The sequence below is a fragment of the Hyla sarda genome, chromosome 4 (assembly GCF_029499605.1).
Source record: "Hyla sarda isolate aHylSar1 chromosome 4, aHylSar1.hap1, whole genome shotgun sequence".
Taxonomy (NCBI): Eukaryota; Metazoa; Chordata; class Amphibia; order Anura; family Hylidae; genus Hyla; species Hyla sarda.
In genome coordinates, this window is record NC_079192.1 from 232,619,468 (window position 1) to 232,645,985 (window position 26,518).

The 26,518-nt window shown below is 42.8% G+C and overlaps 1 protein-coding gene across 5 annotated transcripts in view; it reads right to left on the bottom strand.

The window, feature by feature from the left end:
- MLC1 (modulator of VRAC current 1) overlaps positions 1 to 26,518 on the bottom strand; it is a 104,902-nt gene that overhangs the window by 27,482 nt on the left and 50,902 nt on the right. For all 5 annotated transcript variants that reach the window (XM_056573732.1, XM_056573730.1, XM_056573734.1 and 2 more), the window contains 2 exons: positions 17,172 to 17,288; positions 3,066 to 3,122 (listed from right to left, as the gene is read on the bottom strand). In XM_056573732.1, coding sequence (XP_056429707.1) covers positions 3,066 to 3,122; positions 17,172 to 17,288 — 174 coding nt within the window. The remainder of the gene's footprint in view (positions 1 to 3,065; positions 3,123 to 17,171; positions 17,289 to 26,518) is intronic.

Genomic DNA, 26,518 nt, shown 5'->3' on the forward strand with positions numbered 1-26,518 from the left:
GGGTCAAATTATGGAAAATTTTAATGAAAAGGGAAAATTTTGTACTGCATGGAAGTGTGATACTCCCTTAACCTCATAAGGACGCAGGGGGTACCTGTACACCCTGCGCCCGGGCCTGGTGTTTAAAACGTGACCCCCCATCACACTGGGTGGGTCCCGGCTGCTATTCATAGCTTGGACCCTGGGCTAATAGCGTGCGGCACAGATCGTTGTGCCGTGCACTATTAACCCTTCAGACGCGGCGATCAAAGTTGATCGCCGCGTCGAAAATGAAAGTAAAAGCTGCCCGGCAGCTCGGTCAGGCTGATCGGGACTATCGCGATAAAATCGCGATGTCCTGATCAGCTAGGATGCGAGCGGAGGCCCCCTTACCTTGCTCCGTCGCATCCGATCGGCGTTTGATTGCTCCAAGCCTACAGGCTTCAGCAATCAACTCCCTATTAGGCTGATCCATGCAAAGCTATGGCTTTGCAGGGATAAGGATAAAAGATCAGTGTGTGCAGTGTTATAGCCCCCTATGGGAGCTATAACACTGCAAAAAAAAAAAAGTGAAAAAAAAAGTTAATAAAAGTCATTTAATCCCTTCCCTAATAAAAGTTTGAATCATCCCCCTTTTCCCATAAAAAAAAACCCATATAAATAAAAATAAACATATGTGGTATTGCCGCGTGCGTAAATGTTCGAACTATAAAAATATATTGTTAATTAAATGGCACAGTCAATGGCGTACGCGTAAAAAAATTCCAAAGTCCAACGTAGTGTATTTTTGGTCACTTTTTATATAATAAAAAAAAAATGATTAAAAAGCGATAAAAAAGTCTGATCAATGCAAAAATGGTACAGATAAATACTTCAGAACACGGCGCAAAAAATGAGCCCTCATACCGGCCCGTACGCGGAAAAATAAAAAGTTATGGGGGTCAGAAAATGACAATGTTAAACATATAAATTTTCCTGCATGTAGTTATGATTTTTTTCAGAAGTACGACAAAATCAAACCTACATAAGTATGGCATCATTTTAACCGTATGGACCTAAAGAATAAAGATAAGGTGTCAATTTTACAAAAAAAATGGACTGCGTAGACACGGAAGTCCCCAAAATTTACCAAATTATATTTTTTCTTCAATTTCGTCGCACAATGAATTTTTTTCCTGTTTCGCTGTGGATTTTTTAGTAAAATGACTAATGTCATTCATTGCAAAGTAGAATTGGTGGCGCAAAAAATAAGTAAAGAGAAAAGTTCAGCTCACCACTCGCTGCAGACATCAATAGATGGGTATGCGGCTATCATGCGGTTTTGCAGGTAGGTTTGGAGCACGGACAATGCGAGCCATATCCTGGAAAGTACAAAGCAAAGGGATGGAAGTCGAGGGTCCAGCTCACAAAAATGAATAAAACATATCTTTTACTTCACTTGTTAAAAAAACATGGAATAGGAGAAAAACAAAAAACCTATAGGTGCATTAAAAACTGAACGCCAAATTTGCGTTCATTTTTTAATGTACCTATAGGTTTTTTGTTTTTCTCCTATTCCATGTTTTTTAACAAGTGAAGTAAAAGTTATGTTTTATTCATTTTTGTGAGCTGGACCCTCGACTTCCATCCCTTTGCTTGGCGCAAAAAATAAGCCATCATATGGAATTTTATGTGCAAAATTTTAAGCGTTATGATTTTTAGAAGGTGATGAGGAAAAAAATGAAAATGCAAAAATGGAAAAACGCTGAGTCCTTAAGGGGGTTAAGCAGTTTTTAATGCACACTTGGTGGTGTCCTTCCGTATCTCCCTCATGTGACACACTCTGCATTTTTCCTTGGATCGTCACTTTGTAAAGCCGGTCATAGGCGGGATACTTCGGGAGGACATGCCGCATTATCAGCGTAATGTAGTTTTTATCAGTACCGTACCGCTTTTGCTTAGGTTTTACTTTTAATTAATTTTTTCATAAATTTTTTGGGGAATAAAATGTGACAAAAAAGCTGCAATTTTGGACTTTTTAAAAAATCTTTTACATTTACGCCGATCACCGTACGGGATAATTAACAATATATTTTAATAGTTCAGACTTTTACTCACGCGGCGATACCAAATATGTGTATTAATTATTTTTTTTACGCTTTTTTGGGGGTAAAATGGGAAAAACGGACGTTTTACTTTTTTTGGGGGGGGGGAGGGGATTTTTCAATTTTTTTTACTTTTTCATTTTACTACTTTTTTTTTATTAATTTTTTTACACTTTTTATGCCCCCATAGGGTACTATTCATAGCAATCAGTTGATTGCTAATACTATTCAGTGCTATGTATAGGACATAGCACTGCTCAGTATTATCGGTCATCTTCTGCTCTGGTCTGCTCGATCTCAGACCAGAACAGAAGACCCCGGGAGACGGCCGGAGCCAGGTGAGCGGACTTCCGGCCACCATGCTGGATGATCGGCAGCGCTGCGTGCGATCCGATCATCCAAAGTACCGCACTGCCGCGACCCTGTATTGATCATGGCATCTGAGGGGTTAATGGCGGACATCCAAAAAAGTTTGAGTTTTTCAAAAATAATCGCTGAAGGTATCAATCAGAATTTTTCACTAACAAAGTACAAGGTGTCACGAGAAAACAATCTCAGAATCACTTAAAATATATAAAAGCATTTTTTTTTCAAAGGGTCATAAAGGGCAAAGCTAGCAGGGTCTGGAAGAGATTAATAAGTTAAACATAAGGATGGAGGGGGGGGGGGGCGTCTGAGGATCCTTTGATGATAACAAAGTAGTAAATGCTTGAAAAAAAACTTCCAACGGATGTGGTTGGTAAATTCACAGTAAGGGTAGGGTCACACAACGGATCTGCAGCATATTTTACACTGTGGATCCGCCGTTGACCCGACCAATAGTGTGCCTCCAGCTGTTGACGTGCCCCCTGCCCCACCCAACGGCAATCTGCTGCTCCGAGCAGCCACACAGGGGCCTGCAAGTCGACGAGTGCACTCGCAGTGTCATTGCCGAGCAACAGACTAGATGGACCAAGTGGTCTGTCCAGTCACAAATATTCTGTTATATTCTAAAACACTTACCAAACATTTGCTTGGATACTCTGCTGCAACATGACTGGTAATAGCACTAGGAAAACACTAAAAAAGATCACATTGTCAGGTTAATGTTTTGCATTACATAAAATGGATATATACATGACCTTAACACAAGAATTATAGACTCCTTCCCTATTACTTAGAGATGCGTTAAAGGGGTATTCCAGGAAAAATCTGGCTCCAGAAAGTTAAACATATTTGTAAATTACTTCTATTAAAAAATATGAATACTTCCAGTAGTTATCAGCTGCTGAAGTGGAGTTATTTTCTTTCTGAAAACAGTGCTCCCTGCTGACACCTCTGCTTGTCTCAGGAATTGTACGAAGCATTAGAGGTATGCTATGGAGATTATTTTTTTTGTTGGCATTGGCATTACAGAGCAAAGAAAAAACATGAGCAAATACATAAAGATCAATGTCATAAAAGAAAGAACAGCGTTAAACAACTCACATATTGAGTGGGTACACAAAAAGTTGGTAATCATCCAGACTGCATCTACTTGACCCTACATGCTCAAACTTGTGTTGGCGTGGTTGCGGTGAAACAGGTTCTCTCCTCCATAATCTATGGGAATGCCCTCACCTTGCGAAGCTCTGGAAAGGGATTGAACTAATGACTACCGAATTGCTGCAGTCTCCAAGCACCCTAGCCCCAGAAACAGTCCTCCAACTCATGAACTTTGATATGATTACCCCAGGTCTACGCTACCATCTCGCCCATTTATATAGGGCCACCAAATTACAGTTAGTTAGAAACTGGAAATCAGCTAAAATTCCCTCCCTCTGTGAAGTTTTCAACCTCTTGAACCTAATATGCGATTATGAGAAAGCTTTTTCGCTAGCAACGAGTTCGTATGATAAACTTCTTAAACTTTGGAACTCCTGGGTGTCGACTCCTCACTATCCGAAGCATATTTAATATAGCTGATTGATAATATACATAATGACTTCTTATTCTTGTTCTGTTTTAAAAGAAGGAGAAAATGAAAGTCTCCGGATGTGCCTTAAAATGTAACTTTTACTAGTATCAATAAAAATTATTAAACTATTATAGGTGTTGGTTCATGGATAGCCCAATGGCAAAAATAAACAGAAGAGGGTGCTAATTATTGGAAAATTGCTGAGCCCAGCCAATATCCCTATAGCACAATCACTGTTAAAAAAAATATATAGATAAATACACAGTCATCTCCTCGCTGGAACCCGCAAGTGAGCCGGTAATCCCCAGCTCCCTGAAGGATTGCAGGTGTCTCACGCCGTCACTCTACTGATCCGTGGAAACCGTGGATCGCAGGATTATGAACATAGACAGTGGATCTGCATACTTTTTTTCCCCCTACAGGCGGTGCTATTGACTACAAGTTACCTGGGGCAATATGCTACATGCTTGATTCCACTGTCTGTATATAAGTTTGGTATTATGCTTTCCTTTTAAGGATTTTTTTGGCATATACATTAATTAATTTCTATATACTTTGTGGTACCGATTTGGACAAATAAGATAGTTATATATTCCTCCCTGATGACGTCACCGTGACAGGTGGCAGAAACGCGTTGGCGGAAATTCTATCATAACAATACCTTGTTTTGTTACGTACCTTTTCCAGTGACTGCGCTGGCTGTGTGTTTATCTATATATATTTTTTTTAACAGTGATTGTGCTATAGGGATATTGGCTGGGCTCAGCAATTTTCCAATAATTAGCACCCTCTTCTGTTTATTTTTGCCATTGGGCTATCCATGAACCAACACCTATAATAGTTTAATAATTTTAATTGATACTAGTAAAAGTTACATTTTAAGGCACATCCGGAGACTTTCATTTTCTTTTGATACTTATATGCTGGATGAATAGTTTATGTAAACAGTGGTCCATGTAGAACCACCCTATCAGTTTCTACGTTATAGTGATCTTGTTCTGTAACTTTCTCTTTACATGCCTACAGGCATATTTAGTATAAAAGAGCAAAAGGTGAGAGACTATCCGATGGCACCTTCCTGAATGATTCCAAATTGCCGTGAGTTTAAACAAGGCAATTTTATTAGAAATAGTGCTATTTCTAATAAAATTGCCTTGTTTAAACTCACGGCAATTTGGAATCATTCAGGAAGGCGCCATCGGATAGTCTCTCACCTTTTGCTCTTTTATACTTTCTATATCGAACTGAGAAGTTATGGGAATCGGATACCGAGGCTGCCACCTGTCACCGACTTGAGCGAGTTTATATGCCATCTCAGGTGTTGTACTCTTAGTACAACACCACACGGTAAGGTGCAATTTATCCATACACCTTTCTTGTTCATCCCGCAGTATTACACCAGGAGCGCACCTCTTTTCTTTTTATAATTGTTCTCCAGGCATATTTAGGTTACCATGTATTACTGTGAGGTTCCTATTGTCTATGCAGTTACTTCGCATTCATGACATATTGCTTAGTTACTATCCTCTGGAAGACAATAGTACTATTTGCATAGCAACCGAAGTGCTCTACTGTTTTGATGTCTGAATACTCTGTCTTCTGTATGACTCTACGTCTAAGTTTGTACAATTTTTCTATAATGTTTAAAACCAATAACATTTTTTGGAATAAAAAAAAAAATCTAAATCACATATCACCTCGAGTGAAGTCCAAGAGTGCTGCCAAATGCTACCACAGGTGAAGATCAGGAAAAACATTAGCAGGAAAAACCGAGAAAAAAAAAAAAGAGAACAAACAAAACAAAGGAGATGATCTCATATCACATAGGGCAAAAGTACTTAGGCATCCCACTTCAGACCATATGAATGAGCAAAGGTGCATAAGAATAAGTATACGAACATAAACACATGAGCGCACACTAAAAAGGTGAGGTAAGCGCTCTAACAGCTCTGCGTGAACATTGTGTTAAGGGGGAATTACACCACACGCGCCACACTTTGTCAAATTTAGCAGGGTATTTTCTATGTTTGTACACAATACGGTGGAAGGGGAAAACGGCATTGACCAATCTCTTCCATTGGGAGCATGTCAGGGGTCTCGTATCCATCCAACTGAGGACCACAGCCTTTCTAGAGGGACTCCCGCGAGAACACAAACCAGCGGCTCCAAAGGAGGTGGCGGTTGCACTATAGTCGACAGGAGAGATAAACACTGTTGACCAATAGGAGGACACATGTGGGCAGGTCCAGATCAGGGGCCAGAAGTAGGCACAGGGAGCAGAACACCGATGACAGGCATCAGAGGGTGAGCGCCCCATTTTGTGTAGATTCACAGGAGTTATGTAGGAGTAATGAATGATATACAGCTGAATCTGTTTATTGTTAGTCGCTGGGGAAATGTACATATGAGAAGAAAGAACCTCTTCGCAATCATCAGTGGTGATAGCAGGAATATGCTCTCTCCATCTCCTCTCGGCAGGCAATAGTAACCTATAAATATTCGCTTGGATGAGGTGTGTATAGGAGGATAGACACAAGTCCCATAGGCCCCTGTGATCGGAACACTCCAATCAAGGGATGGGGTGGACTCACCACCTACTGTAAGCTGGGGGAGATGTCATAGACACTTGCAAAAGCAGGGGGAGTGGTCTGAGATCGCCCATAGCCCATATGCCACATATTCCACCTGCGCATAACCCAGTGCATTAGTAAAAACGATATCATCAATACGTGAAAGAACATTCCTACCAATAGTATAACATGGATAAGCACGATCATAGGGAATTTTAAGCAGATACACGTTGAGCCAACCCACCTCCTCCAACAGAGATGAGAGAGGGGTCGCCCGAGATGCCTGAGCGGTAGACCCACTACTGTGTCTTTAACATGGTTATGAACCCGTCCATTGATAGTCACCCATACAAAACATCTTAGCAGCTAGATAGTGAGCAGCAAAAGTAAAAACCATGTGCAGTAGTTCCATATAAGCTGGTGGGGGGACATACAGGAATAACAAAACATATAGTACATTATTAATAAAGGCATAAATAAAAACAAACCTCCCATGGGGATCCAGACAGAAATAGGTTCCCACCTAACCGCCCTGTGAACCAGGACAGAGACCCCCCTGGAGAAGGAAGAGTGGAACATGTGGCACGACCATTGCACCCAAGGGCGCAGCAGCCGACGGGCTTTGTCCAGCACAAGGTGCGTCTCCTGTAACACAACTATTTGGGGACTATATCTACGTATATGAGCATAAACCAGAGAAAAGGGAAAAACCGGGAGAAGGGGTGAACTATATGGCAAGGTGAGAGGGAGACTTCCCCGGGTGTCCAGGTCAGGGAAAAAAGTCAACGGGCAAAAGGCACAGTGAGGTGTGTATCCGAGTGCATCAGCTGCAGATAGGGAAAGAGTCAGCAGGTGGAGGTCAGGTCCAGAGGAACAGGAGTCTCGGAGCAAGGGTCAGTGCAAAAACATCACAAGGAGAGGTGCAATCTGTTCCTTCGGTGTTGGCGTTCCAGCCAAGAGTCAGCCTCCTGTGGTGTAGAAAAGAAGACTGCACGGTTGCCAATCAATCACCCACAAGCAGTGCGGGTAGGACATAGAATAGAGAATGCTTTTGGCACGCAGCCTGCCCTTCACAGCAGCAAATGTCACCCTTCTGCGTTGGAGGTCAGAGGAAAAATCTGGGAAGATGGATACTTTGGAATTCTCATAGGTGAGGTCTTGTAAGCGTCTGTCAGACCGCAGCACCAGGTCCCTGTCATTGCAATTGAGCAGTCGGATGAGAAATGGTCTTGGCAAGGCCCCAGGTATAGGGGGTTTAGCAGGTACGCGGTGGGCGCATTCAACCGCAAATGCAGGTGAAAAAAGGGGCATCTGGAAACAGTTCTCTCCGGCAAGCTAATCACCTTAATGTTGTTACAATGCAGGCGGTTTTCAAAGTCAATTTTTCTGCCCGGCCTGCTCCACTTGCACATTCAGAGAGGCTAGAGATTCAGGGATAAGTGCCAAAGTGTCCTCTAATGTGGAGATCCTAGTCTCTGTTTCAACTACTCTATCCCGCAGGTTCTGTAAATCATGATGTAGGAGGCCCACATCGATTCTAATTCCTCCATTTTGCCCGTGAGTGAGGTCTAAAAGGCCTGAATCGCAGGCAGGAGTGCTTTTAGCGCTGCGGTCTCATGGCTGAAGGGTCGAGAAGAAGCGTGGCCGGCGCCATCTTGCTTTTCAGTGCGCACGAATTCCCGCAGCTTTTCTGCTGCAGATTTGAACTGTGCCCGGTTTGGGTCCACCTTAGGAACCATCAGGCATTTAGGAAGCTAAGATGAGGTTACAGGATAAAATATAGCGGGCTCCGAGCAGGAGCTCACACTACATGCGTCCGCTCCAGCTCGAGGCCACGCCCCCCCCCCCCCCCCCCCCGTTTGCTATGGAGATTTGCTCCTACTCCGGACAGTTCCTGAGACAAGCATAGGTGTCAGCACAGAGCACTGTTGTCAGACAGAAAACAACAACTCAACTTCAGCAGCTGATAACTACTGGAAGGATTAAGATTTTTTTTATAGAAGTAATTTACAAATCTGTCTAACTTTCTGGAGCCAGTTTTTCCTGAAATACCCCTTTAAGTTGCTAGTTTTATTATAAAAACTTTTATTGTCTTCGTTTTCACAACAAATAGTTGGAGTATTTTCCCTGTGTCTGTTAAGAATTTTTTTCTAAAGTTGCTGCCAGACACTTCTTGTGGCAGCTTTTCTACCATTCAATAAAACATTAGATCAGGCCTATGGACTTACAAAATCATCCCATCTGCTGTCTGGGAAGAGTGGAGACTCCTTCATACACTTAAAAAGGTTAGCAGGTTGCACACAATTCAGCTGGTTCTCACACCATTTATCTAATTAGTGTATAGACATTAAGTGGTTAAAGCATCTCTTCTTCAGAAAGCTTGATATTCGTGCCATTCGGTATGTTTCTTTTTTTTTCTTAATTGCAGTGACACCTAGTGGTTTCCTAAATGCCAATGATTCCTTACTTAAAAACTTTAATGAGCACTGTCACTATTAAAAAAAAAAAAAAAAAAAAAAAAAAAACGTATGTTAAGTCACTGTTTATTAGTTTTCAGACATAGCTATAGATAGCAAGATCTAGATGGGAGAAGAGCGTGCTAAGTGAGAAACAAACTTACAGTGAAAGTCTATAGGATTGTCTTGGTCAGCTGCACTTTTTTCCAGGCCCGTTCTAATAACTTGTCAGGGTCTGAACACACAAAACCTGATCGATCAAAACTCTGTCCCTGGACATCTTATCCCCTATCCAAAGGATGTCTGACCTGCAGTTTCGGCATCCCGGCATTCTGAACATATATGAAGCATATTTCATGTGTATATGAAGATTTTATAGTGTTCCTTTTAAACTTAGTATAAGGGTATGTTCACACTGAGGAATTGGGGCGGAAATCAAGCAGAAATTTTCTGCCTCAAAATATTGTTACTTTTCCACAAGAACTCACAGAGATTTTGCGCGGAATTCTGCGCGGAAATGCAGGTTTCATGTGGAGGAGTATCAAGTATTTCTATTCATAACATTTTAATTTTTTTTCATGCGGAAATTCCGCGCCAATTCCACGTGGAAATGCTTCTGACTGAAAAAAAACAAAACAACACGAAACAACGTTTGTTGAGGTGCACGGGGTCTCCTGATGGTCACTAGAAGTATGCCTGTCACAGGTAATGTACTGCATTGATGTATTATTCTGATCTTATAGGGTCTATGGTTGACATTATCTTATAGTGCTATATGGAGGAGGTATTTTTGTTATCTGGCATACTCCACTATTATGGTTGATGGTACCTGGGATCCCATGCATAATTTGGGGTATATGTTTTTTATGGGGTAGGGGTTGTCTGTCCAGTTGTCATTATATTGTTCTATATATTTTTCTATTAATAAAGTTTATCTATTTTTGCAATTTATGGTAGTGATTTTTTGGGGTGACAATTGTAGGTGCATATATGAAATGCTAGAACAGGCTTCCAGTATCCGTAGTTTCAGGTGCTGCAGAATGGGCAAAACAAAAATTGGAACAGGACCCTCAGTTTACGCAGAAGATTTTGTTCAGTGATGAGGCAAACTTTTATGTGGATGGTGAAGTTTACAAACAAAACCACCGCTATTGGTCTGACACTAACCCACATTGGATAGATCCCTCCAAGACTGTTGGAACACAAAAATTGATGGTATGGTGTGGTATATGGGGTACAAAGATAGTGGGGCCATTCTTCATCAATGGAAACCTCAAGGCCACTGGATATGTGAAATTGCTACATGATGATGTGTTTCCCTCTTTATGCACTGAAGCTGGCACGTTCCCCGAGTTTTTCCAGCAAGATGGTGCACCACCACATTATGGGTGTCAGGTCCGAGCATTCTTAGATGAACAGTTTCCTGGAAAGTGGATTGGTCATCGTGGGCCAGTTAAATGGCCACCAAGGTCTCTCAATCTGACCCCCTTAGACTTTTATCTTTGGGGTCATCTGAAGGCAATTGTCTATGCTGTGAAGATAAGAGATGTGCAGCACCTGAAACTACGGATATTGGAAGCCTGTGCTAGCATTTCTCCTGCGGTGTTGCTATCAGTGTGTGAAGAGTGGGATAAGAGGGTTGCATTGACAATCCAACACAATGGGCAGCACATTGAACACATTTTATAAGTGGTCATAAACTTGTAAATAACTCATGAAAGAATAAAGTTACATTAAAACCAAGCACATCATTGTTTTTCTTGTGAAATTCCCAATAAGTTTGATGTGTCACATGACCCTCTTCCTATTGAAAAAACAAAAGTTGGATTCAAAATGGCCAACTTCAAAATGGCCGCCATGGTCACCACCCATCTTGAAAAGTTTCCCCCCTCACATATACTAGTGTGCTACAAACAGGAAGTTAATATCACCAACCATTCCCATTTTATTAAGGTGTATCCATATAAATGGCCCACCCTATAGTTCTAATGAATAAAAAGGAAAATAAACACACTTATGTTTACTAGGCATCTAAAGGAAAGATATTGTTTAGGGTATTAATGCCAAGTTCTTGATCATGTTACAAAATTTGTGTGAGTGAGCGGATATGTCCTGTAGGAGCTCCTGCCTAATTACTCTTTATTTACTCACCCTGCAGGGCTGGTTTCCATCGGTTGGGTAGCTACAGGCGGTGGGAATCTCCGGTGAAGCTTCTGTGGGGAGCGGTTGGCTTCCGCGGCCTGTAGAGTCCTGGTCCCAGTCTGAGTGTTGATGTGAAGTTCCGATGCGGTCTGGTGGCGGGGTCCTGCTTGCCCCGTGCTGCGGTGGCGAGCCAGGTGGTGTGGTGCCTCCTGGCCTTGCTGGATCCGGGGTCTTCGGCCATCCCTGGAGCTGGGCGCCGTCTTAGGCCTTCATGGGCAGGGCCTCTGCGGGTTGCCGTGGTTACTCCTGCTGCAACTGGCTGGTGGCAGCCGGGAAGGTGAAGTGCGGCACATCTCCTGCTGGAAGCTCCTACTGCTGGGAGACGGAGTGGATACAGTCTCCTTCTGCTTGCTGCGGTATCTACCTGTTGACCCTCTCTGGCCATCCATCTCAGTATGCCTGCTGCTGTCCTGCCCACACTTAGGAGGTGCCTCACTAGAGTTCTCCTGTACATGCTGGGAGAGCTCTCCCTGGACAGCTAGCTGCCTTGCCATTTGTGAGTATCCTGAGGGAGGCCTCTATGATTGCAGGGACTTGTGGTGCCTTACCGATTTACTGAAGATTGCAGTATAGACCTCTAGGGGAGACAAGTGCTCCTGGGACTATAATACTAGTGCCTTTCTACCTGCTCTGTGTATCCTGCTAGCCCCCTTTGTAGTCACAGAAATAAGAAATCTAAAATGAATGCTGAAGCCTCTAGGCTGACCTCTGATGAGGATGCCTCCTCTGATGATGGGTCCTCCCTTTCCTGTGGCCCTTCTCATCGGGGATCCTGGTTCTCAGACCCGCTTGCTGCTAAAGTATCCGTGCGGGGGCGGAGAAAGCACCTAGCCAATTCTCCAGTCCTCCGGACAGGCCTAGGGGTGACTCTCCTGATCTGCCTCTATCATTATTTGAGGGTTCTCTGATTCCTCTGCAGCAATTGACTCCTGAAAGACCTGTTGATGATGATGCTGCTCTGTACCAACAGTGCTCCGAACTTTTGACTACCTTTACATCCCGTCAATCCATCATGGTGACTAAAGTAGATGAACCGTGGCAGGAATTTGTTATCCTGCACCATGAGATCCAGAAGATACGTGATCGCACTGAGGAGGAGGAGCGCCGGGTCTCTACGGTGCAAGATATTTTTCATCCTTTGCCAAACAGAGTGGATTCACTACCGCGGCAGATGACGGGAGTTCTGGGCCGCATTGATGATATGGAGAACCGCCTGGGGGGGGGGGTCAACAATATTCCCCCTGGTGGGCCTCCCTGAAAAGGTGGAAGGGAATGATCCTGTGCCATTCCTTGAAACGTGGTTGGAGATTCTTCCAGTGGACACCTTCTCTCCCTATTTCTCCGTTGAACGGGCTCATAGAATCCCTGCTAGACCCCCTCCTCCTGGGGGTCCCCCACATTCTTTTCTGGCCAAGCTCCTACACTTCAAGGACAGAGATGCTGTTTTACGAGCTGTAAGACTTAAGGGAGAGGCCATTTATGAATGGAGCAGAGTGTCCTTCTACCCTGACTTTTCTGTGGAGCTACGCAAGCAACGGGTGCAGTTCACTGAGGTCCAGTCGAAGCTGCATGCCAAGGGCTATCGTTATTCAATGCTTTATCCGACTCGCCTGAGAGTGGTAGATGGGACATCTACTAAGTTCTTCATCACCCCAATAGAGACTCTTTAATGGGTGGATGTGGCCCCTCCTGTTAGACCTCAGGACTGAACTGTCACAGACTGTCCTGCTATTGACTACTCTCCCTTATTGTTTTTTAGGTAGCGGTGAGGGAGTTAGCTTCCAGCTCTCCTCAAGGTATCCCTGGGTATTTTCTTAGTTACCGACCAATTTAACTTTGGGTGGGGTAGCAGGAGTGTTTTGATAAAAGTAGAGTTTTTAGTTTACTTCGTGTTCTGTTGACGCTCCGAAGTAGTTGTATTTTGGACAAGGACTGCACAGAGTTAGGGGGTAGTTGTTTATTATGTTCCGCTTAGTGTTAGACAGGGAATTCATGGGATTGTTCCGTTTATGCTTTGTTGCATTTGTTTATGCGTTTTGTGTTTGTGCCCCGTCTTTTTGTTGTTTGTGTGCAGTGTGTGGTCCTGGTGTTCCTCATCCTGGTCCGACTTTGCTTCTCCCCTTATATATTTGGCTGCGTGTAGTGATGGGGACCCTAAAAGTTGTTAACTGGAATGTTCGGGGGCTTAACTCCAAGTTCAAGAGGGCCTTATGTCTACACTTTGTGCCTCACATTATTTGCTTGCAGGAGACTCATATCACGGGTCAGAAGGTACTTGGCCTGAAGAGGGCATGGATAGCGAGGGGATATCATACCTCTTATTCTAGTTATGCCAGAGGAGTCTCTGTTTTAATTACTAAATCCCTGTCACTGGTTGTTTTCCAAGTAACTTGTGACCACTTTGGGAGGCTTGTGATATTGCACTGTTCTATGGGCACTTTTTCATTTGCTCTTGTCTCCGTTTATGTACCTCCTCCTTTTCGGGTCTCTGTGTTGGAGTCAATTACTAAAACTATTATCTTTTCCCTCTGACCCGGTTTTATTTGTAGGAGATTTCAATGTAGTTCCTGATCCCCAGCTTGATCGCACCACTGCTGCTGACCCTGGCTCCTCATGTTTTAATACCTGGCGCACAACGTTGGCTCTGACCATCTGCTTTCTCTTTCTACTCTGCTGCCCATAGGTCCTTCTCTCGCATTGAACTGGCATCCGAGGACCTCCTCCAGGCGGTAAGAGAGGTTTCTTACACCCCTAGGGGGACCTCAGACCACTCTGTTATTTTGGTAGTTCTCAATCTGGGTCCTAGTCACCCTTCCCGTATCTGGCGTATGCACCCTGGTTGGTTACAGGCTGATGCAGTGGTGGAAGCTTTAGGGGTTGCCCATATTGAGTGCTGGGAGCATAATGCTACTTATCCTGAACATTTAGTTCAATGGGATGCATACAAGGCCACGATCAGGGGTGCTTTTATAGCGGGTCAGAGGAAGATCGGGTCGGCAATTGAGAATAAGTTGTTGCAGGAACTTAGTGCTTTGGAGGCGGCATATATTAGGGATCCTAATCCCTAGGGATCCTTTTGGTTGTCAGGAAGAACAGGGTCCAATTGAGGTTGGCGGATAGGGAAGTGGCCATTTTTGGTTTGGCGATAACAATGGGAAGCTTTTAGCATACCTGGCGAAGGCTAGTTGCCCTGCTGCATCTATTCCTTGTATTAGAGGAGGGGATGGTTCTGTGCTGTCTGACCCTCAGTTAATAAATTCTGTCTAGGGATTTCTACTCCTCCTTGTATTCTGCTCCTACTAGGCCCTGTCGGGGGGAAATTCAGTTTTTTCTACAAAACCTATCCCTTCTCAAGCTTAGTCGCGCTCAGGCAGATGCGTCAGATGCCCCTTTCACGGTGGAGGTGGAGCAGGCTATTCGGGATTTTCCTCATGGGAAGACCGCGGGTTTAGATGGGCTCATAGGTGATTGGTATGGGATGAATGAGGAGCGACTCAAATTGTTTCACTCAGTAGCTGCTGCAGATTCTCTTCCAGACTCTATGAGGGAGGCGTTGATTGTAGTGCTCCCCAAGCCTGGAAAGGACCCATTGCTGCCTGATTCTTATTTCCCTTTTGAATGTTGATATTAAGATCTTGGTTAGAGTGCTGGCTACTCGCCTATACCGGGTCATTGGTTCTATCATTCATCCTGACCAAACCGAGGTTATGCCGGGTAGGGCTACTGATCTTAATGTAAGACGCATGCAGTTCAACATCGCAGTGGTGGGAGAGGGCTTTCCTACTGGGGTGGTGGTTAGTCTGGATATTTAAAAAGGCCTTTGATTCAGTGCTGTGGCCCTATCTATGGGAGGTCCTGGGTGCATTTGGGTTTGGTCCTCAATTCTGTGCTTGGGTCTGCTTGCTATAGGACAGCCCCAGGGCTCGTATTCGCACCAATTTAGACATTTCTACCTCCTTCCTCCTGGGTTGCGAGACGAGGCAGGTGTGCTCGCTATCTCCCTTCCTTTTTGTGCTGGCGATTGAGCCTTGGCAGTGGCCATCCGTAAAGATGCCACTATCTGTGGTATTCCCAGGGGGTCTATTGTGGAGAAGGTTTCCCTTTATGCAGATGACACACTGGTGTATTTAGCGGATGCAGGGGGTTCCCTAGTGTCTCTTATTGACCTGTTTGATCGGTTAAGTTCTATTTTAGGCTTGCAGGTCAACTGGGCTAAGTGGTCTCCCTTTTTAGATCGTCTTGAATAGAAAACAAAGTACGGAGCACTGACCGGTTTGCTGCATCAGGTATCTTTATTCATGTCCAACGAGGATCCATGTGGAGGGGGAGAGCGGACTCTGGGCAGAACTTCGGGCAACTGACCATGGACATGAATAAAGATACCTGATGCAGCAAACCGGTCAGTGCTCCGTACTTTTCTTTCTATTGAAGACAATATCTTTAGTGACGGTTATACGTTGCAGCACTGGTTTACCGAATAACACAGGATATACAGCATATCGGTGTTCTCAGCTGCTGAGAAGTCATACCTGAGTTATATGTAGCAAGGTGCTGTGACTCCTCCTATCAAGATTGGGTCTCCCGTTTTAGATACCTTGGGGAGGATGTTACTGCATCCCTGGTGGAATATATGTCCCTAAATTTGGAACCGCTCTTGAGCTCCACTATGGAGTGGTTGAATGCCTGGTCCTCTCTCCCTCTCTAGTCGGAAGGATCAATATATATATATATATATATATATATATATATATATATATATATATATAAAATGATTTACCTGCCTAAATTTCTCTACCTTTTTCATTTGGCTCCCATAGTCCCCCCTGGGAAATATTTCAGTAAACTGTGTGGTGCTCTAGGATCCTTCTACTGGCAAGGAAAGTATCCCAGACTTGGTCAGGCTCTTCTCCAGGCTCCTAAACAGCATGGTGGCCTAGCTGCTCCTGATGTATATAAATATTTTCTTGCCGCTCAACTGGTCTATGTAGCGTGGTGGATCGACCTAGATCTGTCGAACTCGGCAACTGCCTTGGCTGTAGCACTTATGGGTTCCTATGAAGCTCTCACTAACTTGATCTACAGGTATCATTCTCCCTCTTCCTTTCCTATTCCCCTACAAACTATAGCTTAAGTGTGGTCCGTGGTGTCGAGCAAATTCCCATAGCCTCTGATATCTCCTATGGCACCCTTGTGGGGAATGTACATTTACCTAACCCGGTTTGCAGGAGGCCAGTTTCTGGGGTTCTCATGGAGTCAAGTTTGAGATCCACTTGTTCGGGGAGGATCAGGTGGTCTTATCTTTTTCGGACATGAAGGAACGTTATGGCATCCCTGGAGTGCCAGTGGAAAGAAGTTGAGGGCTCGTATTTTTCCAACGTAGTTAGTAGTACATATGTTGATTCAGTCTCGGTATGTTTTGAGATTGTATTATACCACTTCTAAGCTGAAGCGTATAGGTGTTTCCCCGTCTGACTTATGTTTTCGCTGTTCTTCAAAAGGTACCTTTTTGCATGAGGTTTGGGAGTGTCCTTTCATTGTAAATTACTATTTAAAAATCTTAATCCTTCCAGTACTTATTAGCTACTGTATGCTCTAGAAAAAGTTGTGTAGTTCTTTCCAGTCTGACAACAGTGCTCTCTGCTGACACCTCTGTCCATTTTAGCAAACCTCTCCTGCTCTAAACAGTTCCTGACATGGACAGAGGTGTTAGCAGAGAGCACTGAGGTCAGACTGGAAAAAACTATACAACTTCCTCTGGAGCATACAGCAGCTGATAAGTACTGGAAGGATAAAGATTTTTAAATAGAAGTAATTTACTAATCTGTTTCACTTTCTGGAACCGGGTGATTTGAAACCATTTGTTTTCCACCAGTGTACCCCTTTAAAGACATTTTACTGTAAATATACATGTGTGTACACAAAAAAGGATAATAAGCATACTCACAGCTGCTAGCACCCAAAAAATGGAAACATATAAATAAGGACCAGACGTTAGAGCATCAATGTGTAATGCAATAACACCTCCAAATACAGCAGAAATCCCAACAACTACTTCAACAATCTGAAAAACAAAAAACAAAATTGTATAAACACAATACACTGATTAACTGCTAGATGCAAATTCAGACACCACTGCAGTATATACAGTATCTCACATAAGTTAGTACATCCCTCCCATTTTTGTAAATGACAATGTAAAGTAGTGAGTTCACAACCTGTAGAACACTGTCTAAACCTTAGCAACATGACTACACTTGGCAAGTGACTAGTTACAGTTACGCCATTTTGCCTCCACAGTGTCATGTGACTAAAGTTACTTAAATTTGGTGTTATCACTTTCAGACATGGGGGGTACATGTGGTCTCTGGGAGCATATGAATGCAGAGACATGAGGGTTACATGTGGTCTGGGAGCATATGAATGCAGAGACATGGGGGTTACATGTGGTCTGGGGGCATATGAGTGCAGAGACATAGGGGGTACATGTGGTCTGGTTGCATATGAGTGCGGAGACATGGGGGCATATGAGTGCGGAGACATGGGGGTACATGTGGTCTTTGGCGGCTATGAGTGCTGAGACATGGGGGCATATGAGTGCGGAGACATGGGGGTACATGTGGTCCGGGGGCTATGATAGCTGAGACATGGGGGTACATGTGGTCTGGGAGCTATGAGTCCTGAGACATGGGGGTATATGTGGTCTGGGACATATGAGTGTGGAGACATGGGGGTACATGTGGTCTGGGGGCTATGAGTGCGGAGACATGGGGGTACATGTGGTCTGGGGGGCTATGAGTGTGGAGACATGAGGGTACATGTGGTGTGGGCTGGACTGGTCATGGGTATTTGCCAGCCCGGCTTTCCCTCTGCCTGTCTAAAATACTCAGGTCCTGTAGGGGTGGAATGTCTCTGGCGCTGAAAGGGTGCAACGTGAAGAATAAACATGGCCCAGAATGGATCCCCTCTCTGGCTGCTCCTGTGTTAACAGAAAGAATTGTTTGTTCCAGCAATTTAACCCTTACACTGCCTGACGGTCTTTATTTCAAACTATTTTCTTCACCTTCCCAAGCCCCTCCATCCATCCCTGGTCCGTCCATTCTGCTGGTGAAACAACTGGGGGAAAGTTATCATTGCCTTTACCCCGATTTTGTGGTGTACATTTGTCACAGAGTTTTGTGGAGATTTATCAAAACCTGTCCAGAGGGAAAGTTGCTGAGTTGCCCATAGCAACAAATCAGATTGCTTCTTTTGTTTTTCAGATACTTTTTTTTTTTTAAATTAAAGAAGCAATTGGATAGGTTGGTGGTTTCAGTTGATATCATGCAGTGGTCATGAATTTATCATGTACGACTTTTAAGTTTGTAGCAACTGCACTGAGGCGCAAATCCATACCAGCCCTGACTTGGCTTACAAAACTAACTGTAACCAGCATTATCCAAAAGTCATACATTTATTAGCATGGGCTAAAAAATAGCCGAGGGGGAATCATACAAAGTGGCGTATTTTCACCCCATTAATTGTAGTGGTGGAAACTGTACCTGCACCAAATTGCATGGCGCAGGACATGTGATAAATTAGGTAGTGATTTATCTGGGGGTAAATCTGCTGGCCTATTTTTGGTCCCAGTCTGGCCCTGCTTTTGGTGCCGGGGGCATGGGGGGTGCTTGTGTTGATGTGATGTAGGTGTGGGAGAGACTGTGGTGCTTGTGGTGATGAAGGTGGGGGGGGGGAGGCAGTGCTTGTGGTGAGGTGTTATCACAAATCTACAGTTACCACCATGCTGGACAGAATTCAGCAGCTCATCCATGGATATGAGGAACTTCTATAGAAGAGCTCCACAACCAGGGGCTCTCCACAAAACTACAAGTCAGCGGGGTTGTGGTGATGTGAGGTGGAGGGGTTGTGGCACTAAGCATGGTGGGAGGGTGACTCTCTGGGAACAAGCATGGCAAGGTGAATTATAGATACATTTAGGGGAGGGGGATTCTGCCAGCATTCCAGTGATATTAGCTGTGATACCCTCCCACAATGCTGGCATTGTGGGGGATTTGACCAGCAGTCCATCAGCAATTTGGTGGTGGGGGAATTCGTCCAGTACAATTGGGATTTTGCATGCATATATTACTGCAGATCATCTTTTCCATCCCTGAGTTCACTCATCACTTATTTCTGCAGGTACAAAGCAGCAAACTGACCGGTAAGAAGAGAATTCATCTCGGGATGCATGGCCTACCCTACCTGCTAGACGTGAGGATAGGCGAGATGATAGGCGAGATGATAGAATTTCATTAGTGATATAATGTGTTACATTTTTGGGATTGTTTTTTTTCTATGAATGTTCACATGCTTGCTGAATCCCCTGCTAATGCTTGCTGAATCCCTCCCGCTAATGCTTGCTGAATCCCCCCCCCGCTAATGCTTGCTGAATCCCCCCACTAATGCTGGCTTACGCTTTTAGTGTGGCACTGATTCCTTCAACAGAGCATAATGTTTCTTATTTGCTTGGAAGGTTTGTCATTTGCTTGGAAGGTTTGTCATTTGCTTGGAAGGTTTGTCATGCTATTCTGTAGGTCCATACGATTAAAATGATACCCTACTTATATAGGTTTGATTTTGTCGTACTTCTGGAAAAAATCATAACTACATGCACGAAAATGAATACATTTAAAATTGTCATCTTTTGACCCCTATAACTTTTTTATTTTTCCGCGTACGGGGCAGTGTGAAGTTTATAGCGGTACCATTTTTGTATTGATCAGGGTTTTTGATCGCTTTTTATTTATTTTTTCATGATATAAAAAGTGACCAAAAACACGCTAATTTGGACTTTGGAATTTTTGGGCGCGTACGCCATTAACCGTGCAATTTAATTAACTTCTGCTGTGTCCTAGCTGATTGTGACATTGCAATTTGACCGCAATGGTCCCGATCAGCCCGACTGAGCTGCCGGGAGTGTATTTTTGTTACTTTAGACGTCACATCAAAAGGGTTATTAGAATGCAGCACAATGATCGGTGCCGCATGCTATTAGCCCAGGGTCCAGGCTTTCATTAGCTGCCGGGACCGACCCGCTATGACCGCATTATAGACCGGGACCGGGCGTCCTTAAGAGGTTAAAGTACACGATAGACTATTTCAATGGCAAAGGTTTATTTTGAAAATGTAGATTTTTGTCTGGGGGGAGGAGCATATCCCCCCCCCCGTTTGAGATGTTGGTATATAATAGCTAGGTACGCCAAATTTTTCAGGAAAAACCTTTTTAAATTTGCTTTTTTGGATTAGTTTGTTGTTGTTACTGCAGATAAGCAAGAATTTTATCACAAGACAAGAGACTCCTATTAAGCAAATTACTTTCTATTTACTACTGCAGCAGCAACCAATCATGTTACAGGAAAAAAGAAAAAATGTAATATGCAAATGAGGTATACACAGTCATCCACTCAGCTTGTGGCATAGTTCATAAAAGCGCTGAATCCAACTGTGACATCCTCTTTCTTGCTGCTGCCAGTGGCAACAACAAATAAGATTATTTTTTTTCATCTATGCATATATATATATATATATATATATATATATATATATATATATATTTTGATAGGCTGTATTGTGATTTCTCTCTCATATGTAATTAATCACATATTATTACTGAGATCTTAATTGTTTCTCATGTGATATCTGATTTAATTATATATTTTTCATATTTTATTTCTCCATTCATTGTCTCTCTATTGTGTTCCCTGCCTCAGCTCATAATGTACCCTGGTTTCCCCACGCTTCATATATTTGTACTTGTATAAATTCTCCTCCTTCATTATCCCCCGCGCTCCTATCTTATACATTGTATACGCTTATAGGTTTTTTCACCCTCTCCCCCCCCCCCCCCTTTCTTCTCCTCACACGGATACAGTTCAGCATTACCCCGGGTCTCGAGCGCCGTTCCGGGGTCCTGTGTGACGTAGTTACAAATCAGCTGGTCGTCAGCTGATTGGTATTTTTCCTGCCCCTCCTGCCTCAGCCTGCGCTGTTCTGTCACCCACGGCAGCACGTCTGACAGGACGAGTCCCGCAGCTTCAGAGCTCCTCATAACCACTGTATATCTTCTCATATATAGCTTCCTGGTGTATAAAATTCACACAGTATCCTTATATTTGACTACTCTTATTAAATTGTTTACTGTACATTGCATAAGAAATACATTTTATATATATTTCTATATATTCCTATACTTTCCTCAGATAGTTCACCTTATCTCCTGTATCCTTATATACTTTATCTCCATTATATTATATTATAGTTCGATATTGAATTCTATATATTTTCCTATACTTCCTCATAGATATATATATATTTATTTTCTTCCCATATATATATATATTAACTCCTAATATGTCCACTGAGCGTGATATTAATAAATCACCTGTTCCTGGTGCACAGGATATGTCTGACAATCATTTACAAAATATGGTGGACTTATCTGTACACACAGCTATTCAATCCACCATGTCTTCTTTACAGGAGTCTATATCCACGACAATATCTATGTCCTTAGCTCATACCTCAACTACTCCTTTACAATTATTGCCTTCTAACCCTTCGGATAAGTTTTGGTCCGTTGAGAATTCAGCGGCAAAACTTGCCATGGGCTTTAAGAAATCAGGCAAAGCAACTCAAAAAGACATTTTATTGAAGTTAATCCTCCTACTATTCTTCCAAAAATACCCAAAAACATACTAAAAAGTCTGGTGAAGATATATTGCAACTTTCACAGTAAAAATACTGATGCTGCAAAAGTGCATCCCAGCCCAAGAGGAAGTGCATAGTGTACGGGCAAAGAAATCTTCCAATAGGAAGAAACCAGATTCCTTTGTCACTTCAAGCTCTTCCTCTGACGGCTCTTCTGTTTTGTCTGAAGACGAAGATTATGTCTGTATAGAGGACTTTGATCATGAAATAGATACCTCAATTTACACTGAGGATCCATCTTCTTTGATCCTAGATAGTACTGGGGAACCATTCTTCCATCCAGAGAGCAATAAGCCTCTTCGTTCAGGTGAATGGCTTCCCCATCCACAAGTGGCCAAATTTCTGGAATACTGGATAAATAAACCTCTAGAAAAACTCTAGGAACACGCTACGGGCGGAACGCCCAAGACCATATTTAGCCCACAAATCTTCATCTACTCCAGACAAAGATAAAACATTTTTTATTAAAGACAAATCTAAGTCGGGTCCTAACCCTAAGAAGGGCATTGATCACTCTTTTAGATCTATTCAAGACAAGGTTCTTGATATTTTAGGTCCTATTACTAAAATATTGCACATGACTGTGGAGTCTGTCTCCTCTGAGACCCCTTTGAGCATCCAGGTCCTTAGAGGATGGGCTCAGAGAGCTGCCTGTTTATTAGGCAATGCTAACACAGCTCTAAATTGTGAGCGCAGAAGATCTGTATTACTCAGGCTTGACCCACAATTGGTCAATCTAGCCCAATCTGAACCCTCAACTTCCACAGAGGGCTTTTTATTTGGAGACTCTTTTATTAAAGAGCTAAACAAGTACGTTAACTTGTTTTCTTCTTTGGAGAAGGCACAAACCTCCATGAAGGAAGTCTTCAACCCCAAGGTTTCTGTCAGGGCCGGGAGAGGCAGGAGCCGCTTTCCCGGCCGCCAAACCTTGGATCGCAGATCCTATAAAAGGCTCTTCATCCTATGACCACACCCAGCAAACATCTACCTTTCAACAACCAACTCCCTTCTTCCCACCCAGAGGTCGCCCATGGAGGGCCAGAGGTCAACGAGGATATCCCAGATCTCGACCTTCTTCAGGTAAGTCTTTTTCTTCCTCTAGAATCTCACTTTCCTCTGGGAGGCAGACTAACCCATTTAAAAAAATAAATAAATTGATCTATTCTAACGTCAGATTCCTGGGTGCTAAACACAATCACGGGATATCAGATAGAATTTTATTCCCTTCCAACTCAATGGCAGATAACTCATCCCATTCATTTTTCCAACCAAGACAAAACTCATTGCTTTGGAAATCAAGGAACTATGTTCCAAGAAAGCTATCACTCAGATACCTTTCCATGCTCCAGGTTTTCAAAGCAACTTGTTTTTGGTAAAGAAGAAAGACGGAGGTCAAGGCCCCATAATCAAAGACATCTCAATGGATTTTTAAAATATCAACATTTCAAAATGGAGGGCATAAATTTACTGAGAGACCTACTTTGGCAAGGAAATTGGTTAGTCAAAATAGACTTGAAAGATGCCTACCTCACGGTGCCTATGCACCCAGAATCTCAACCTTATCTCCAATTTACATGGGACAACAAAAAATGGCAATTTTTAAGCCTTCCCTTCGGTTTATCCTCCACCCCCTGGTGTTTCACAAAATTGTTAAAACCAGTGGTGTCTCATCTCCGGAGTCGAGGTGTCTGTCTAATCATCTATTTGGACAACATCCTCATCATGGCAGACTCTTGGTCTCTCATTCACCGCCACATGCAATGGACCATTTCTCTACTAACCAATTTGGGTTTTGTAATCAATTACAAGAAATCCATACTGACCCCTTCTTGGGAAGTAGAATTTCTGAGATTCATGGTCAACACTCAATCGGCCATCTTAAATCTTCCTTCAAGGAAACTGAAAACAATACGCAAAGAAATCCGTTATGTATTAAACAAATCCCTCATCTCTTTAAGAACTATTGCAAGAATAGTCGGCCTCTTGTCCACTTCCATTCAGGCCATTTTCCCAGCTCTCTTACACTACAGAGCTCTTCAACATCTGAAAGCATTACATTTACAAAATGGTTTAGGTTACTCGGACGAGATAACCTTAAATTCAGAAGCCAGACAAGAACTCCTTTGGTGGTTGAATCACGGTCAAGCTTGGAATGGGAAAACTATTTTCAATTCCATGCCAGACCTCCTCATAGAATCGGATGCCAGCCTCCTGTGATGGGGTGCCAGATGCGGCTCCTCTTCCACAGGAGGCAAATGGGCTATAGAAGAATCTCATCTCCACATCAATTGTTTGGAATTACTAGCAGTATCCTTCGCCCTAAAGAGTTTTGCGAAGGACAAATCTCATTGCTGCATTCTATTGAAGATGGACAATATCTCAGCGGTTCAATATGTAAAACGTGTAGGAGGTACAAAATCCAAACTTTTAACAGAAATCGCAAAGAATTTCTGGCACTTCTGCCTAGACAAGGATATTCTCAAAGCAGAATACCTTCCTGGGATTTCCAATTTGGTAGCAGATTGGAATTCCCGTTATCTTGCCGATTCGAGCGATTGGATGTTGGATCGAGAAATCTTTCAGGAACTATCTTCTTTGGGGACCATTGTATCTAGATCTCTTCGCATCTCAACTGAATCATCAAATTTCTCGATTTTTCAGTTGGCGTCCGGATCCCGAAGCTCTAGGCACAGATGCTCTTCAAATGTGGCCATCCAAAATGCTCTATACATTTCCGCCCTTCGCTCTCATTCCGAGAGTCCTACTTTATGCGAAAGCTCAAAAATACCCATTGATTCTGATAACACCATGGTGGCCAACTCAGAGATGGTTCCCACACCTTCTGAGAATGACAATCGATTTTCCCAGAATCCTTCCAACTTATCCTTCCATTCTCCTCAATCCATCAGGTTCTCCCCATCCTCTCATTCAATCAGGACTTCTCGCTCTAGTAGCTTGGTGCATATCGGGTCAGAAAGACCTGATTTTGGGCTTTCACAATCAGCTCAAAACATCTTATCAGAAGCCTGGGTCCCTGGTACAAGGAAAGCCTATCTTTCCATATGGAAATTCTGGAGTAATTGGTGCTTGGAAAGGAATCTGGATCCCATACAGGCACCTTTAAATCATATTATAATTTTTTTTTATCTGACTCTTGACTCAGTAAAGGCCTACCGTACAATCAACATTATCGTTCAGCCATATCTTTTTACCATGAACCCAATTTTTTACTTATAGGCAAACATCCTCTTATATGTAAATTACTTTGTGGTATTCGTTTCAAATGTCGTTCCACTCCCAAATCTCATTTTACCTGGGATTTTCACATTCTAAATGTTTTATCTTATTGGCCAGATAATGATCTCCTATCCTTAAAACGTTTATCCATTAAACTTACAATTCTTTTATGCCTTATATCCTTCAAAAGGGTTTCAGATGTTAGGGCCTTAGATATTTCTCATCGTAATTTTTCCCCTCATGGTGTACATTTTACAATTTTTAGACGCACAAAAACTGGTTTACGTAACATTTTATCCCGCTTTTCCTCATAACGAACGACTGTCATTTGTTGCTTAAAAGCTTATGAATCTAGAACTTCTTCTTTAGGTCTCCCTTCCTCTTCTCAACTTCTTTTATCGTATGTTAGACCTCATCTTCCAGTTTCACCTCCGACCATAGCTACTACGATCTTTGGCGCTTATTCCACTAGAGGCGCTATGTCCACCACGGTATTTCAACATGGGTGTGCTCTTTCTGATATCCCTAAAGCTGCAGATTGGTCCTCGGAATCTACTTTCCGAGATTTTTATTTCAGACCAGAACCTCATGTCTCCAGAGTTCTTATTTAATCTTAATATATGTCTTGTATATTATTACATATTTCATTATTATTATTATCAGCCTTAAACTTGCATAATAGGATTCTATTGTCTTGTGATAATATTGGGGATTTTCCTAGCCTTGGTGATGGAAAATATAGATTTTATTAAAGACAAGAGAGGAGTATAATCCCACCCTATTAACCCATTCCTGTTTTTTATATTTTTCAGCTTAAATTCTGGATTATTAGTATACAAATTCCTAAAGGTGTTCCAGACCTATGGTTAAGAAGTTATTCAAGTTTTTTTTCTTCAGAGTTACAGTTTGCATCAAGAAAGAGGATGTCACAGTTGGATTCAGCGGTTTTATGAACTATGCCACAAGCTGATTGGATGACCATGTATACCTAATTTGCATATTATTACATTTTTTCTTTTTTCCTGTAACATGATTGGTTGCTGTTGCAGTAGTAAATAGAAAGTAATTTTCATAATACTCAACAAGAACCTCACGGTGGAGGAAGCAGGGGTGGTTATAATTTTTTTTAATTCGTTTTATTTTTGGGACAAAGCCTTTTAATGGAGACAAACATTGAGGAAGCACAATATGGGGAAATTCCAACACAGCTAGTCCAGAATAGATTTCAAAATTCTAAATAGGAAGATAAAATATTGAAAATATTGATGCCTCTTTTTGTACTTGGTAGCTGCTTAAAGTAGCAGAAGTATT